This window comes from Platichthys flesus, chromosome 1, assembly GCF_949316205.1.
Source record: "Platichthys flesus chromosome 1, fPlaFle2.1, whole genome shotgun sequence".
NCBI lineage: Eukaryota > Metazoa > Chordata > Actinopteri > Pleuronectiformes > Pleuronectidae > Platichthys > Platichthys flesus.
Genome location: NC_084945.1, coordinates 4,878,889 through 4,896,588, shown reverse-complemented (window position 1 = coordinate 4,896,588; position 17,700 = coordinate 4,878,889). Strand labels below are relative to the sequence as shown.

At 41.6% G+C, this 17,700-nt stretch overlaps 1 protein-coding gene across 1 annotated transcript in view; it reads right to left on the bottom strand.

Annotated features, from left to right (window-relative positions):
* Window positions 1–515: 515 nt before the first annotated feature.
* Window positions 516–17,700, bottom strand: part of ddb1 (damage-specific DNA binding protein 1) — a 37,027-nt gene continuing 19,842 nt past the window's right edge. The window contains exons 16-27 of the mRNA XM_062397632.1: window positions 16,965–17,172; window positions 16,648–16,743; window positions 15,858–15,969; window positions 14,775–14,898; window positions 12,714–12,878; window positions 12,078–12,172; window positions 8,828–8,998; window positions 7,334–7,443; window positions 6,498–6,667; window positions 3,531–3,633; window positions 2,521–2,644; window positions 516–1,231 (exon numbers count right to left, since the gene is read on the bottom strand). Of these exons, the coding sequence (XP_062253616.1) occupies window positions 1,148–1,231; window positions 2,521–2,644; window positions 3,531–3,633; window positions 6,498–6,667; window positions 7,334–7,443; window positions 8,828–8,998; window positions 12,078–12,172; window positions 12,714–12,878; window positions 14,775–14,898; window positions 15,858–15,969; window positions 16,648–16,743; window positions 16,965–17,172 (1,562 nt within the window). The 3' untranslated portion in view covers window positions 516–1,147. The remainder of the gene's footprint in view (window positions 1,232–2,520; window positions 2,645–3,530; window positions 3,634–6,497; window positions 6,668–7,333; window positions 7,444–8,827; window positions 8,999–12,077; window positions 12,173–12,713; window positions 12,879–14,774; window positions 14,899–15,857; window positions 15,970–16,647; window positions 16,744–16,964; window positions 17,173–17,700) is intronic.

The following is a 17,700-nucleotide window of genomic DNA, read 5'->3' as shown; positions in this document are numbered from 1 at the left end:
TACTAAAGGTTATCGGTGAGAAAATATCTTCATCAAGCCAAACACCAAAAAAGAAAGTGAAATTCCTCTACACACACACACACATTCAGTTCCGCTCCAAAATGTAATGGCTTCTACTTTGGGTCATAACCCACACGTTCACAACATTTCACGGAAGTCAGTTGTGTAGTTTTTGAGTAACTAACACACCTCACCCAGTGGGCTGAAAATCAGAGGATCATCAAAGTCAGTAGGATTCATCTGGGATCTATGAACATCTGATAGATGTAGAAATATAAATATTTAGAGGATCGATAAATTCATTGGGATTTATGAGATGAATATATGCTGCAAATTTTTTTTATTGCAATCTATAAATATTTGTTGAAAGATTAAGAGGTGGACCAAGTAACTGAAAATTTTATAAATCCCTGAATCAGCAAATCTACACAAATGAAGAGACTATTAAATGTCTAATAAAAGCAGAGGCGACTGGTTTCTAAAAGTGGGAACAGAGACAAAGTGAAACTCAGGTGTTTACCAGTACTAAAGCAAATTTATTAGAATAGACAAAGAAAACATCACACAGACAAAATAGCTATAAATCTACAATTTCCTCAATTTGTTTCTCAGACGTGTGTTTCACTCCAGACTTCAACAATAACCTGGATGTCAGATTTAAGCCGTGGGGGGTGGGGGGGAATCGTCAAACCTTAAACCGGCCAGTAACTGTCACAAATATACCAGAGGACTTCACTGAGGAAAATCACCGGGCAGGGGGGGGGTTGTCTTCCTCTTTATTCCACACAGACGCAATCACACATACGCACACAAACTCCAACACACTCAGACCAATGTCTCGACTTTGGTCTTTCTGTTGTTCGAACAGCATTTTAAACGCACTTCACCCGGAGACTCTTGTCTGAACGAGGAGCTGCACTCGTCGTCCAGAACCTTCAGGGTCTCCGCCGTCGACTTATCATTGAAGTCTGAAGGACGAACATGCACATACTGTTTATTTATAATTATTTACAAATCTGCAAAAAACACAATCCATTTCTCTTTCGCTTGGTTTTTTTTTGCAGAGACTTTGTGTTCGTGACTCTGCTCTCCCTCAGCGGGTGGGGTAGGGTTGATGGGGGGGGTGTGTGTCCAGGTGGCAGTTACATTAGTGGATCCTCGTCAGCTCCTCCACGATCTTAATGACCTCGTCCACTGTGGCCTCACGTTTCATGCCGCTGCCGTCATCGATCTGCAATCGAACCAAACCATGAGCCTCCGCTGCCGAGCCCGAGCCCAGCAGAGATCACTTATGTCACATTACAGGGACGAATAAACAGGCACATGCACTAAAATGTGGTTTCCAGTGTATCGATGTCATCAATGTTCTGCAACTCAACGTGCTGCAAAGGAAGTAACTAAAGATAAAACCCTTATTTTGGATTGTTTTAATGGCGTTTCGAGTGAAGCAGCTGAGATTAGTCGATTAATCAAGTAGCCAATCAGAAGATTTCATCAATTTGCAGTAACATTAAACGCTGTAATCAATTGAATAATTCCAGAAATCTCTTATGGGCTTCACACTTGACATGTGTGAAGATCAGTGTGGAAATCGGTGCAGATGCATTCAATTTGAATATGAACTGACTAAACTCGTAGCTGCCGACAAACAGCCCGTTCCAAACAGGCAGCTTCAGAACAGACGATCTTCTTATTTTCTCAATCACGAGATTCTGCTGCTCGTTCTTGTCGGAACAGTCAATTTTATATCTTTGAATTTTGGATTTGATCAGACAAAACAATTTGCGTGTTCTCATCAACCTTGAGTTTCAGGAAATGGAGATTTCACTCTGTTTTCTGATGTTGTACAGAGAGTTGTTTTTTTATAGCTAAACTCAAATAGAAAAGGGAATTTTCTCGGCAAACGACCGGCTCAAATGTTTTGAATTGTCTTTTATCATCTGGTCCTGTCAGGGAAACAGAGAATTGTCTTTGTTTCAGAGCTAAAAAGAGATTATTTTTGTTTCCTTCTAAATTGCATTTTGAGAAACGTGAGTGAAGACAGACTCAAAGCCGCGTGTAATGAATTGTTTACCTGCCAGAGGCTCCTTTGGCAGGTAAACAAAGAGCGGAGCCACCTGTTCTGCCGTGAAACTTGTTCCCTGTTCCCACTCATGAAAACGGTCCAATGTTGCTTTGAGTCAAAAATACAAATGAAAGCAGCAGTTTTACATCACCACTTCCCCAGATGCTCCAGTTGGACCTGTGCTCTATAAAAACAAGCTCGGGCCTCCCTGTTATTAAACCAACTATCGTATTCGTGCCCATTACAGGTCGACACCGGCGGCAACAACAAGCTGGCAGTGGGAGCTGTTGAGTAAGCTGCCTTTAATGCCTGTTAAATAGGAGTGTGAATCACTGTCGTGTTCGCACAATACTGAAAAGCCTCAGTCTGGATATTTCCTCTCATCAATGCAGGATAAAGGAAAAGTTTCATCCGGTTGAGAATCGGTGCTGACGTGGATGAACATGAGCTCCTACCTGCAGAGTGCTGACGACCTCCTGCATCTTAGCCCGGCCCAGATCCAGGAAACTTTCAATCAGATCCCCGTCGATGAATCCCGTGGCCTGCTCTGTCTTCCGCTCGGTGTGGAAGGACCTCCAGGTGCAGCGCAGTCAAGGAAAATCAATACAAGGCAGCTGCTGCGCCCGAGGGTCGATCTCCAGGTACAATATCAAATATCTCACCTCGGGCGCAGCCGGCTGATATTCAGCGTGATGAAAAGGAGGTGTAATGAAAACAGCCGAGTGCAGAGGACCACACGGCTGATGGAGTAGAACAGTGAGATGAAATACAGCACTGGCTCGGCTGGAAACTGTTTTTAAACTGCAGCTTAACAAGATTAGATAGAAAAATACTTAAGTTTATATTTGAAAACTCTTAATAAAACATATCTAATACAAACCCCCTCTGATTTATTGGGACTTTAAGTGCAATCAAATCTCTAGTTGTCAAATTAATTCTAGTTCTCAGGTTTTAAATCAAAACCATCATTAAAATGTTATTACGGACTTTCTGTGATTAATGCGTGTGAAATTATTTTATAACAAATATCACTCGTCAACTCTATTTAACATTGACTTTATAAGTAGTCCAGTAAACAGGGACAAGGTTTCTCCAATTTGTTCCACTATCCAGAAACTATAGTGTGGCCCATGTCCCGCCCACTAACATGGAGGAGGCAGGACTTGTGAGCTGTGCTGCAGCCAGCCACCAGGTGGCGATCAACATCCTAAGGACACTTGTATTCATAACTGGTATTGTATTTAACGTTTAACCTCTAAAGTAGCGAATCATATCAGATCACGTTGTAGAGTAAACACATAGAAACCTGTTCATACATGACACTTCCATCAAACCCCTTCAGAGCCAATTAAAGTGGCTCCCATCACCTGTACGGTCTGGTTTACTGGTGACCAGACGACCCCAGTGGTCAGAGCCGGGCGCCTGCGACAGATGGCAAGTGTCCACATGTGCATGACAAGGATATAAGCTGTGCTCGATCTTGCCCACGCTCTTGATGACCTTGTTGAGGCGGTTCTGCAGGTCCAGGAGGAGACTGTACCAGCCCTCGGACAGGGAGGTCACCAGACCTAACACACACGCACACAGACACACACACATTAAATCAAGCGACAATGCAGCACACGATAAACACTTTTGGTTTCTTGAGGGACGGAAGTAGTGGAACTCATGAAACCTGCACGATGAATAAATGAAAAGATCATCAGTGTGACTGCAATCCTCCTCATGCAGATTTCATGTTTGTATGCTGGCACTATGGCGGGAGTAAAGTAGCCTGATATTTATACTTAATTATTCATGGCCTTTCAAACTTGCTTTATTTTAGTGAGTGATTTCCCAGTATAATGGTGGAATCCCAGAGCTTTGAGGGCGTAGCGTGCTTTCCTCTGCGCTAAAAATGCAACGGCCGTGACAGTGAGTGCATTACTCCGATGCTCCGGGGAAATAATTTCCAGTGAAATTGACAGCACAAAGAATTGCACTGAGTTTTAATGCAGAGCTCGTTTCACTAAACACGAAGCAGCACAAGAGTTGGACTTTTGGGACAAACTGCCAGGAACTGTCAGGACGACAAATCATTTTCATTTTTACAGATTTTTCTGGAATAATGGATTCAGTCGTTTAGTTCAATCACCAAATGTTGGATCTCGCATATTATCTCACGTGTCCTCTTCCTCTGCAGCTGTTTAATGGCACATTATCAGAGAATTAGCGCCACTTAGGTATTTACCACTAGATGTCGCTAAATCCTACACAAGAACCCTTTAATTTGCAATATCTGTTGTTTGATGTCTTTTGCCAATATTCTCTCGATTACATATTGGCTTGTTTTTGCACAGTCAACAGTTTAAAAATCCCAGAGATGATCGATCCTGAGTTTATCATATCAGGGAATTGTTTGAGAAGCTGTTTGTCATTTTTATATAAATAAATTATATTGTTTCAGTTGTCAATGATCGTAACTTATCTTAACAAATGACCCGTATCGTGTAAATCAATTACCTGAATAAAGATGCATATGTCTAAGTTTTATCAGTATCGATTCATGATAGATTTTGTTCACAGTGCAATATGAAACCATCTTTTCACCTGTAACATTTAAGACAAGTTAAAAGCTCTGAGTTTGTGTAAAATGATTTTTAACCTTAGTTGACATTTTCCGTTTACATCACCTCTTCTTCTAACAGGGTTATTAAAAGTTTGTCAACTTTCTTTTAGGCAGAATAATCATGTGACTTCACAGCTTCTCTTGAGAAACATCTAATCTATCTGACCATCAAACAAACGATAACACTAGCCGGGCTATTTTTCCCTTATTATACACCGAAGACCATTTTGGTTTACGGGGCCACTGCGGGAAGTTTTCACTGGACTGTGTGACAGTGGTTCTCATTTCCTGTTAAACTTCCCTCAGGGACTTTTTAAAGAATGGCGGGGGGGGGGGGGGGGGGGAGAATGCAATGTGCTGCTTGTCGTTGCTGTGCGAGTGCATGGGGTAATTTACTGCTGTGTCCAAATGATGCACACTGCCTGTTTTTCATCTGGGCCATCATTACTGCCAGGCTTTAAGTTACCAGTTTAAAGTAATGAGGTGAACAACGGAGATGTCTCACTCTCTTGCAGAAATGGAAAACATTAGTTTAGGATAAATGGTTTTGGTTTGACGTCTCTGTGCTGCCGTCAGATGATCATTGGAAAAGCTTGAAATGAGAACTGTGTCTGTTATAATTCATTGATTTGTCAGATTGTGGATGTAATTCTAATATATTTTTTTTTTACTTTCCTGCATTAAATTAACGGATATTAACATTTTCAAGAGTTTTTTAAACTAGATTTTATTGTATACATATATTTGTTTTTACTATAAAGCTGTTTTGTCCCTGGGAAGTGATTAGTGGGTTTACTCTTTTCACTGTGAACTATTTTTCTGCCTCAAGTATAACAAAAGTGTTCACAGAGATGTCAGTGGATTATCCCGAGCTGCAGGGACAGTGCAGTAATTTTTCAATTCCAAACATTTTGCAGCTGCACAGGGTGAATCCTGAGCATCTTCACTGAATCAAGCTGCAAGCAGAAGTCTCACTTGTGTATATCACCAAACAAAAAGCTCAGAAATAAAACTGTCTGTGCCACTCGATGCTATTAGAGTTGAATGGAATTGGATGAAGGAGCCCTGGAGGAGAGAATCCAGGGGCAATAGAAAAAACGAAGAATTTAAAGGAGTAGCTTGTTTTTGAAAACAAGATAAAAAGACTGAAAGATTCTCAGTTAGCTCAGCTTAGGTTTCAACAAGTTCAATTTAAGAATTTTGAAGACCAATAAGAAGGAATTTACAGACCTAAGAATATCAGAGTCCCAGAATTACTTCCACCCATAATTGAATAAAAGGTAAAGGAGCCGGATGGAGAACCCCCCTCAGAACACCACGTTATCTGACTCACTACAGACAGAGACAGTAGGTATCCACAGTCTTAAATTCCTACTAGACTGAAGTTGTCAGCTCCACGTTTGGCTTGTTTCAAGTTTTACTACAGATAAAGAGCAATGGAGACATTAGAAAACTGAATAATAATAGAATCAAGACCTACCTGACATAAGAATTAGTATTCAACACATTTAAGATAATTTGAGGCCTACAATTCGGATTATTCGATTTTTTGGTTGTTATTAAATAAACTGACATGTTAATTATCGATCGTTTAAGGTGCTACAAGAGGTTGTCAGCTTTTGATAGAGATAAGCCGACTGTCCCCCAGTTTCTCCCCAAGCACTAAATAAGCATGTTTACCAAAATGATCCAAAAGCTCATGGTTTGAGGTGAAACACAGCGAGTGGTCACCTGCAGCAATATTTTGTGCTTTTGTGTGTTTGTGTGCGTATGTTTGTGTGTATATAAATGCTTCTGTGAGTGTTAAATTGCCCGTGCTCCTACCAATCATGCCGTTAACGGTGCCAAAGAGCACGGAGCCCTGGGTGGGCGTGGAGCTCTCTCCCAGGTTCTGCAGCACCAGTGAGCCGTGGCAGAAGACATTGACAAACTCCCCGAGGTGGAAGACCCCCACCTCCTGCAGGTGCTGCCGCTCCTCATCTGTGGTGGCAGCGCTGGAGGTGGGATGAAAATATGGGAGAGAGGAAGGGGAGGAATTACAACAATGTTGGCGGTAGAAGTGTGACAACAAAGAGAAAAAGATGTCAGGTAAGGAAGTGTTGGGGGCAGGGGGTGATCGATTAGGCAGAAGAAAAACAAGAGGGCCACAGATATGAGAGACGTTGGTAAAGGTCAAGGAATGACGGAGAGGTAATGGATAAAAGGGTGAAGAACAGTGGAGAGAAACAAGAAGAGAGATGTGATACAAAACTAAAGGTCAAAAGCATTGAGTGGTCCAAGCTGACGTATTAGACGCTTAATAAGCGGTGGCATAAATGTAATACACTCACTTTCAGGACACATCTCTTCCTTGAAATCAACATTCGTGTGAGAACCGTGACGACAATGAAAAAGGCTGACTCGTGATTTCAAAAACAAATGCAAGGACAATGTTGTTCCATCACATTAGTATCAAAGATGCGGCTCTTATAAAAGTATCATGGGAGTCAGTGGAGCCTCCTAATGACCCAATGTGGATTTGAGTGGATAAACGTTGAAGGTTATTTTGAAACCTTTTGTTCCCTTGGTTCCGGAGCAGCAGCTCAGGGGAGCATAATGATGATGGGAAAGGTTGAATGACCTCAGTTTTTCTTTACTTTAAGATGAGAGGCTCTGCTCACCTGTCCTTCTGGCACACAAACAGGTTGAAGGCGTTCTCGGCCCCCAGGAAGTTGTCATCATCCAGGATCTCCACTGCGCTCATCCAGTTGGGATTGAAGTCACGAGCGATCTGAGAAGCAGACAAACAAACATGGTGTGTTTTTGTGGATAAAGCTAAACTACCTACTGGTTACTGACTCTAGCTTCATACTGGATTTACCCCACTGGTGAGACGGGGATCAATCTTTTCATCTAACTAATGAATGAATGTGTTTTCCAAATGCCCAACTCAAGCTGTGTGTTTTGAGCTATGCAGGAGAAGGAGAGTAAACCCTTCAACACAACCCTGACATATTACAACCATGTAAAGCCCCAACAGTGAACTTGTTTACACCCTGTTCTTTATTTAACTACATTACCATTTTAAGAAACTGGGTTTTTGGCCTGTTTTCAGTCTCCCGAAGGGGAAATATCTGCTCTGTTCAGCAGCCACTCGTTTAAACAAGTCGGCCATGTGGTGCCGGCCAGGTAGCATGAAACAGATTTTCAGAGTTATTTTGCTGCAAACAGCTGCATGCTGTGCATCTGGGAAAACTCGCTGATGAGAGCAGAGTGGACGAACTAAACCAGTAAAAGCTGCAGGCTGGAAAACCAAAACACTGTTCTGAGAGATTCTCCAACGCCCCACAGAGCTGAGATGAACCGATACAGATATGGGTTGAGAAAAATCTGTGGGTTTGTCAGAATGATAAGGGTCCATCAGGGAAGCAATAAATATTCATCATAGCTGCTCTTTCAGAAAATAATGGTTTGAAATGTATAAATAAGGCAATTTCAATGGTTAAAGGTTTTAAAGGAAAAATATGAGGCTTATGCAGTTTTTCTTTCATTTTAGTTATTACATTCATGAATGTTAAAGTACTGCAGAGTTAAAAAGTCCAAAGTCTGTGGTAAAGGGAGCTCCTCTTCCCCACAGGAAACACTGGAGCTCCGGCCGCTGTTATACCCAGCATGAGGAAAGTGATGTGTTTTCACAATATTTGAGCATGTAAACCTTTATAAGTCATTACCAACATTATAATTATGAACCTGAATGTGAACAGAATATGTCTCCTTTGAAAAAGGAAGAAAATAAAGCCTGTTCTGCATCTAAATTGATTATTTTGCTCTCTCACACAATGAGCACAGCAGCACAGCAGGAGTTCAGCCGTGCGCGGGACCCATCAAATCGCTTCATCTCTACAAATCAATTTTACACTCGGCTCATCAAAGGGATGAGATGTTGAGCATATGTCAGGTATAACCGGGAGGAGCAATATGCACGCACCAAATACAAGTTGAAACGTGTGTGTGTGGGGATAAAAAACACCAAAAGGAAACCGAGCTACTAACGGCTCCGAACCAGCAGCTTTGTTTGTGTTTTTAAATCCTTCCTGTCGAGAGCAAACTGAAAACTAGGCTCAGCTTGTTAAACCTCTGGGATTCGTTGGTTTCCACCCTCGTCCACATCTCACCTCTTCAAAGTTTCCCTCCATGGGTTTGTACGCCAGCAGCAGGACGGACCTCATCAGGTCTCCCACCAGGATGAAATCCCCCTTGGTTTTCAGGTACAGGGCCATGATGTTGTTGTAGTGGTTGCACTCCGTCCTCAGCTCCTTCTCAGCCGTCCACTCGTACAACCGCACCTGAAACAGACAGTCGAGGTGAGAACTTGTTCGAGAGCAATTAGCTCTGGCAGAATTGGATGAATGGGCACCCGGGCGTTTTACTTTCATCACTTCTGGATATGATTCGCCTCAGTGAGCGTGAGGCGCTGATTAAAGAATCCCGGTTATCGGACGTCACACTGCATGAACACTTAACGCCTAATTACACTGACTCTTTTGCACTGTTTGACAATTTCAAAGAAAGGGTTGTAGGGTGGATGAATGATAGGAGAGGTGGGGGTGTCACGCTGGATATAATTAGTTTTTCCATTTGACATCATGAAATCATGTGGGCTCAGCAATGTTAAACGTGCTTTAAGGTAAACAGAAGGTAAACAGAAGAAATAAAAACTGGACCTGATGGAGTTCAGTTGATTTCTTTTAGAGGGCTATCGTCTTAATGGGGTATTTCAGGTAATGGGTCCTTCACTTAAAATCACTTCTGTATATGGCTTTGACATTTTTAGTCTTTGATTTTCAATCAAAGTTCTTCTGACGCTTCATTGTTTTATTGTTTACGTTCCATCTTTTCTTTGTTGTCGTATTCCGTTTTATTTCTTCATCTTAATCCCTTTCATGTGAAGCACTTTGGGCTAAATCTTTTCACAGTGCTGCACAAAACAAATGTTTGTTGTGGGTTTTTTACAATACTTAAAAGGGAGAATCCTGCCCGTATTACATATTTATCTACTCCAAATCTTTGATTCTTAGGTCTTGAATTAATTACTTCAAACCAAGGTGGTTAAACATTAAAAGTTGGGATGGATCCAAGAGTTTATTTTCCACTTTCTTCAAGACAGAGCGTGTTTTGACATTGTCCCTGATTTCCCTGGGAATAATATATGGATCTTGATTAAATATGTATTTAGGGAACTGATCTCTATTATTGTGTGAAATCTGGTGCAGCTTAATTGATTTGAAGGGAAACTGATTTGATGTGACTCCATTTTCTTACTTTTATCCTTTTTAATACTATCAACACCTGCTGCTGAAGATAAAGCGGAACCTCCTGAGCCATTTAAAGACCTGGAACGCATCCGGTAATTATAACATCTATATCCTTGCAAAAGTAAATGAAATAGAGACTTGAATCAGATCCAGATCAATCCTGACTCACGATGCTCCCTGGTTGATGTACGTGACAGAGTGTGACATGATATGAAGCCTAATATGTAACTTCATCCTTCAAAACACCTAGTTACATGACTAATGAAGCGGCATTGGATCATGGGACCACTGAAATCGACCTGACACGACTCCGTCTTCTCCGATGAGGTCATTGTATTCAGATTATTTCCTACAAGTGAGAATAGTTCCCAAGCCTTTCAAGCAGTTTAAACAAGCAACAGCGATGAAGTTAAACATTTACAACCAAGAAAATGTCAGTGTGTCCAGTCGATGAATTCACTGACATGTAAATTATGAAGTCGTTTCAAAAGTGACTAATGTCACAGTTTAGCACCGAGCTGCATGATGGTCTCCTGAGGCGGCTGTCAACGGGAAAATTGAAATCACCTCCATGATGGATTAGACCTCAACGATTGTTTAACTTCGCTGCGTCATGGTGAGTTTAGGTGGAGAAATTAGCTCCTTGAATAAAAGAAACTGACACCACAATAAAACACAGAATTCTGTGACTTATGTTTTCAATTAAATATTGTCATATGAGAAAAATGCTGCTTGTAGCCAAAAGTTATTTTAATATAATACTGTGGCGAGCTTTAAAGAAAGGAGGTGGCAGGAAGTGAACGCTGTGTGATGAGTTGACGGAAACAGGGAATCCATGACTATTTGATTGTCGATATATTAAGATAAAGCCGCCTTTTCAAGCTTTTAATCCTTTTAATCCATCTATAGCTTGATGTGGATGAGCGGAGCATTTCAGGACAGTAGGGGGGGGGGGAGCGGTTTCTTTCAAACTGTATGTCAAGTGATTTCACACAGCAATCCATACAGAATAAATCTATTTACGTATTTGAATTGACAGAGGAGGCAGTTATCTTCCTCAGCAGATAACATGCTTCTTAAGAAATCAAAGAAAGGAAAAGTTGAAGCAGACAAGCCATACGGAGGTTGACTCACTGATGAGAAGAAATAAAACAATCAGAGTATGAAACTAAAAGAGAATTTTTTACTGGACCAGACTCTGTAATAGTCGAGAAAATGTATAGAAATGAGAAGAGAAACAGAAAAAGAGAGAATATAACGTCTTGATTCAGGTGAAAATGACATTATCGGAATCCAAAGTATGAGAAATAATTATTTGGACAATGAAATGTCAGGAAAGGGAAAGAAAGAAATGCTGGTCACGGCCTCTTCAGAGCCAAATGTGACATTTTCTATCAATTAGTCTCACACTCACATTAGAGGAGAGGGGAAAAACTATTTTCATTTGCTTGAAAATTGGTTAACAAAAAAATAGTTTCTTCTTCAATTCCAATGAGAAACTTGCTTTTAGCCTCCCGCTTGTTTAATTCAGGCACTTTCCTCTGTGTCATATTCACTCTCACTTGCTTTAACTTCATTAACCGCAGCAGCAACACGTTACCACTCAGTGCGTTATCTTTTATTAATGATATCACTCCTGTGACCACCAAACAATCTGTCTTTCTTCACCTCCACCTGGCCCCTGGTGTTCCCATTCGTCTGAGTGATCCGAGGACGGATTTGAGAGCTTTCAGACCTGAACTTAGATCTGACCACTCAGGACAAATGGTAACACCAGGTCTTTTCAGGTGGAAAGTGGAAAAGAAACGACGAGAGAGCTTCACTCAAAGACACACTACATCAGGAACTTCCCAAGGGCTGAGAAGAAAGATTTTAAATTGTACTTACAATTCTTTATGACTTTTTGACAGTGAGGTCTGCGGTAAAATATAGAATCAGACAGATGAACTTAATTCAAAGTGCACCTGGAGGCTAATTTAATATTCAAGCTACATTTACTCTGCAGGAGTTCCCACGTATTGCATATGAGGATGACTGCGGTTAAGTAAAGTTAAAGCCAAGTGCTTTTTATGCCTCGCTGAGAACTCAAACCCCATCATGCACCACTTACTGTACTATTGATGCTGGCCAGCAGTTTGCCATTGAACTCCACCATAGAATACACGGCTCCTTTCACCTCCTTCTCAGCCACAGTCTGCAGCTTACCTGCAGGAAAGAAGAGCACATCGTCAGTCTGCGTAGAGTTAACATTCAGAGTGCTACACGCTCAGGGCCAAACTAAACCAGGATCTACGAGAATGGTGCATGGTGTGCTAGTCAACAGTTTTGAGAGAGATGTGGAGAAAAGGTGACGGCGAGGCATTCAGAGTAAGAAGCTGAGAACAAAAAAACCATGGGAGGACAAATTAAAGTCAAGCAATATACCTGGAGTGGGCCGTATGAAAAGAAATGAGGGGAATCAGGAGGGGTGAGAGGAGGAAAGTCTGATGAGAAGTGATAAGAAAATGATTAAGTGAGGGAGGAAGCAAGAGCAAGGTAGGACACAGTGTCCGTGAGTGGAAAAAAAAGGAGATAGAGAGTGGGGAGGAGAAAATGAAACCAGGTGAAGGATAAAGAGAGCAAAGTAAAAGGAGCCGGATGAGAGGACAAACAGGACAAGATGGAGGAACAAGACAAGAAAAGTGCATTTGGGTTTTTGTTTGTTTGGGGAACACATGGGAACAAAAGGAGAAACCTGGATACTGACCATCGGTGTAGTGGAAGACGATGATGCGTCCCTGCTTGGGCTCGGCCTCCTCTGGGTACACCATGGCGGTGCCGACGATAAAATACACTGACGGGTCTTTTCCCAGACGGCATGACACCATGCTGAGTGCGTACTCGCTGGGCAGGAACTGATGGGCATGGAGAACTGACGGAGATACAAAACGAAAAAACCCTCAGGAAACTGAATGCGAGAGCAGAATAATGCATCGCCCTGTTAATCAGGTGGTGCTTATTTTTTCACGACTGTCCTTCGGCTTTTACTTTAAAAGGAGGACTCTGGTTTATTACAGCTGGAGGCTGCTTGTCTGGGAACACAGGGACATTGCTACATCACAATCTGGCAGAACATGAAACAACACGTGTGGTCACATACCCAGATCTGTTATCTGAACCACTTCATTTAGAGGTAGAAAACAAGAGTCTAAGGAGATGACATATCACCCCCCCCCCCCCACACACACACACAAAACCTGACAGAGCAGATAATTGGGTGCCATCACATTTACCTGAAGTCGTAATATTTCTCTCATTAAATGAAAATATCTAAATCGCTCCACTTTGCTGTCTGGATAATAATTGTAAAGTTTTGTGGAGACAATCCAAATGGGTTTTTGAAAAGTTTTGATCCAGAAATGAAATTATTACAGACGGCCGGCCGCACTGATCATTATTTCAGAACCCAGACATTGTCTGTCAGGCTGTAAATGGAAGGACACCTGAAATGTCGATAAAAACTCTAATTGCACAAGAAAGTGAAAGAACTCCAGAGCGTGTCACACATCGGAGTGGAGGACAGGACTCTGGTTGTCACTTGTGAGGAAGATTTACAATGTAAAGTTTGCATAACAATTTGAGAATGTGCATTTATTCTATCTTCCAGAAAACATGGAGACAACATGGAGGTTGGTTTATCATTGTTTGTGCCTTGGAAGATGTTATGCTGCAGAAAGATTATGTAACAACCTAGAATTATCCACGTTCTACATTCTTAGAATAAAGACAGAAGGTTTTTTGGTGTGTTTGTTGTATTGCGCCTAATTAGGTCTACACAACATTTCACTTTCCATTATTATCACTGGTTTGAATCATTTTTTATCCCAGGCACTCGGGCTTAAGCAAGAGTAAACGTCAGGGTAAAGTAGAGAAATAAATCACATGATCCTTAACTTCAAGGCATGCACATAATTATGAATCCATTAACACATCATTTACATAGCCTTACATTGACCATAAAGCACATGAAGAATGGAAATCATTGAAAATCCTGTGACTGAGACGTCAGATGACAATTTTGAATGAACTGCTCAGAAAAAACGAACAGATTCCAGTGTCGTAACTGTATCCAGTATTTTTTTAAACGTTAAATAGCTCAATACCAACCAGAAAACGTGACCCTGGTTCAAAAAGCAGAAGCTGCAGCTACCACATTATAATATAAATATATGAGACTGATTAAAATCTAACTGCATCTACACAAGAAGGTTATCCGATCGCACACTGATGAACTGGAGTCGGCTTTGGACACAATGTGCTGAACCAGTCCCTTATTTACATAGTATTAACATATAACATACCCTAATTTATGCAGGTGTGGCAACTGCGGGATTTTTTTTTAATTTAAGGGGCTTGGCGCAGCAAAATCTGCAATGCAAAACAGAACCGAGCAAAGAGCTGGCATGTGCACTGGAAGTGGTCTGTTTAATGGCCGAAGCATTAAACCACTGAATTATTACATAAAGAGCCAGAGTTTATTTTAGAAATTAACGAATACTGTTATAAACACAAAGTGCTAAAATAACTTTAAATGATGCATGAGATTAAATTAAGGAAGGACACAGATAAATGTAAGTTTGCACATATTTTTAAGATCAGATATTAACGTAGGAGAGCTTGATGAATTAGCGTTGGGGCTGTGGAAAGACTTTTCTACACTGACCTAGTTTTTCTCCAAACTGAGCACATTATTTTACCATCAGCAGGCCCATATGAAAAGAACCAGATTTGTGAGATCAAATGTAAAATGGACATCCAGCTGTCTCACCTTCAAAGGTGTGCTGATCCACCACGAGCAGACTGTGGACCTCCACCTCTTCACCAAAGGAGGTCTCGTGGGGAGAGGTGCTGCTGGGGAAGAGCTTGCTGGAGCTCACGCTGCTGGAGAGAGCCTGGAAGGATGTGGATTCAGGAGCAGGGGCAGGAGCAAAAGTAAAGAACCAATAAGGAGAAAGCTAATAGAGGCTTTAGAGAACATTCACAATTGATTTCTGAGTCAGTTCGACAGAGCTGTCAGAACCGTCTCTAGCGGCTGAATTTAAAAACACTGAAACATTTTTCTGGTCATCACTTGTGAGAGGTGTCATCTTTACAAAGCCGAGCTGCTGATGCAGTAAATACAAACACAGAGTACACACCTGTCTCTTAGGGGACACCACAGAGCCAAGCTAAGTGAGCACTCCACAGGCTGTCACTACAAATCTGGCTGAAATGACTTTTTGATTGGCTCCTCAAGCGTGAATCACCCTTAAATGTTTGTTCGACTATTCTGTCTTTGGCGGCTGAAACTTTATTAACTGTGTCTCTTGAAAACAAATCAAACAATTTGTTTAATGTTATTTGAGTTTGATTTGAACATTGGCAACAGCTAAATGCAGCTCCAGCAGGTATAGCACTTATAAAGTGGGTCTACTCTGTCTTCATTTATTGCACTTTCGTGTCTCTGGAGGGACACTGAAACAAAAAATAAAAAAGATATTGTATAGTCATTGACTATGATTAAACTTTTTAAAATAAATAATATTTAGGGGGGGTTCATAACGAAGCCAAAATAGAAAACGTAATTTACATTAATAAGGGTTACATTAAAATATACTCTTGTTTTATAAAATACTCTTATTTACAAAATACGATCAAATTAAGTCTTCTGATTATCAACAGGATGAATTAAATTCTGGTTTATAAAATCCAGCCTGACTAAACCTGCTTGGTGTCTAACATCTGTTTTCCCAACAAAGCCCCAGTCTTATACTATAAATAAAGTTTTCAGTCAGAATGCTTGGTTACATGAGTGCAAAACAAACAGGCCCTGGGGTGTTTATTGTCTGAGCACAACATGGAGCAACGGTACCTGAGTGCTCGCACTGGGGCGTACAGCAGATGTGGTGCCGCTCACATCCTGAATCTCCACCCTGCTGGACAGAACTCCAAAACACTGGGAAACCTCCTGGTAGCAGATCCGCCTGGTGGGATGTTCGCAGATGGAGAAAGAAACAAGAGGAGTGAGAAAAAGTTGAGGGAAGATGCTGGTTAACACCTTAAGAGCAAAAGGGCTCAGAAAAAAGTTCCCTGAGGGACTGCTGTCTGTGTTTTGACTGGAAAACACAATAATGCAGTGTTTTCAGCACAGATTTCCACACAGACCTCACTGGGTGGGCCGTCCAGGTATATTAACTGAACCATTTTTGCATTATTTACTTTTATTTTCGTTAAAGCTGTTCGAGAGGACGACCATCAGTGAACTACAGGTCAAATCTCATCGCTTTACACCACCTGTGGCAGTTTGTGTTTTTAATCGCGAGACAGTTTTATTGATGATCGCACAAACTCTGCAGAGAAGCACAGAGAGAGAGAGGGAGTTCTCTGGTATCACGTTAGAGGACATGAGAACATATAATATATGATATTTGCCAACACAGACCAGGTTAAGCAACGACCAAACCCCAGGCAGCTATTTGTAGAATCAAATTCTCTGGGAAACACTGCACTCAATGTCTTGTCTGTAGATTTGAGCACAAGCAGAGGGCAACAAAAAAAAAGATTCAACAGAACCCTAACAAAACATGAACTAACAGGATATTTGTTTGGACGATGGGTGTGAAATCTTTATGTGAAGTTCACTTTCAAAGCAGAGAACTGACCTGGGAGACTCGTAGAGGGGAACAGTGCGGATGTGGAGTTTCTGAATCTCGTCGATGGTACCGATGGTCAGAGTGCTGTTGTTTGCCAGAGCCAGACTGTAAAGAGAACAACATAAAACAAGATGAATTTACGCAGTGAAACAACACACAGCACTCCCAACAAATCAAAGAGAAGGTGATTGTTTGTATTTTATAATCAACACGTTGGAACCAACTGCTTCTGCACTTCTCACAGCACAGTTTAGTGCAGCTTCATTGTCTTTCTGTGAGACCGAGACTGACTAATATGCACAAGCTGGACGTGGTCTGCTGCCGACCTGTCAGGGTAGCCCTCAGAGTTGAGTGGGCACATGTAGTTGACCTCCTTCAGGTTGACGTTGGAGAAGACGAGCTTGTGGTTGGAGGAGTAGATGACGGTGGGCCGGTCGGAGCAGGCGAACACGTTGGAGGTCGACAGGGACCTGAAGGTCCTGAGCACTGTGGGCTGGGTGCCGAGAGTGACCTTCTTGCGCTCGCTCAGAGCACCTGGGGGCGAAGGAAATGAGACGGCAACAAAAAGTTAAAATCCAGTTTGGAGTGTGGGCGTTCCAATCAGGGTCAAAAGAGTCATATGCCAAGAACAAGAAACTTTAGACCTGGTATTTTGCCCCAAAGTTAACACACACACAAACACACAACTACTATGAGCTGAACGAACCAAATCAATATTATAAGAATATGTTAAAGCACACAGTTTCCCTGTTGTGAGTCTGTCCCGTTATTGAGCCAAACGTTTACCAGGATCAAGACCTTGATTACAACATTATCCCTGCTTCTGATTTGAGGTCTCTTTAACAGCCTGGAAATTAGAGCTGAGACCATGCGTCCATTAACCGTGATTGAAGGAAAATTAATCCGCAACTATTACGATGATCAATCAACCCTTTGAGACATTTTCAGGCTCAATAACAAACGATTCCAATTGCGACATTTTGCCAATTTTCACTGTTTCTTTCAACAAATAAATAATTATACAGAATCATGTCGGGCTGCAATCTGATTGGGCTGTTGTGC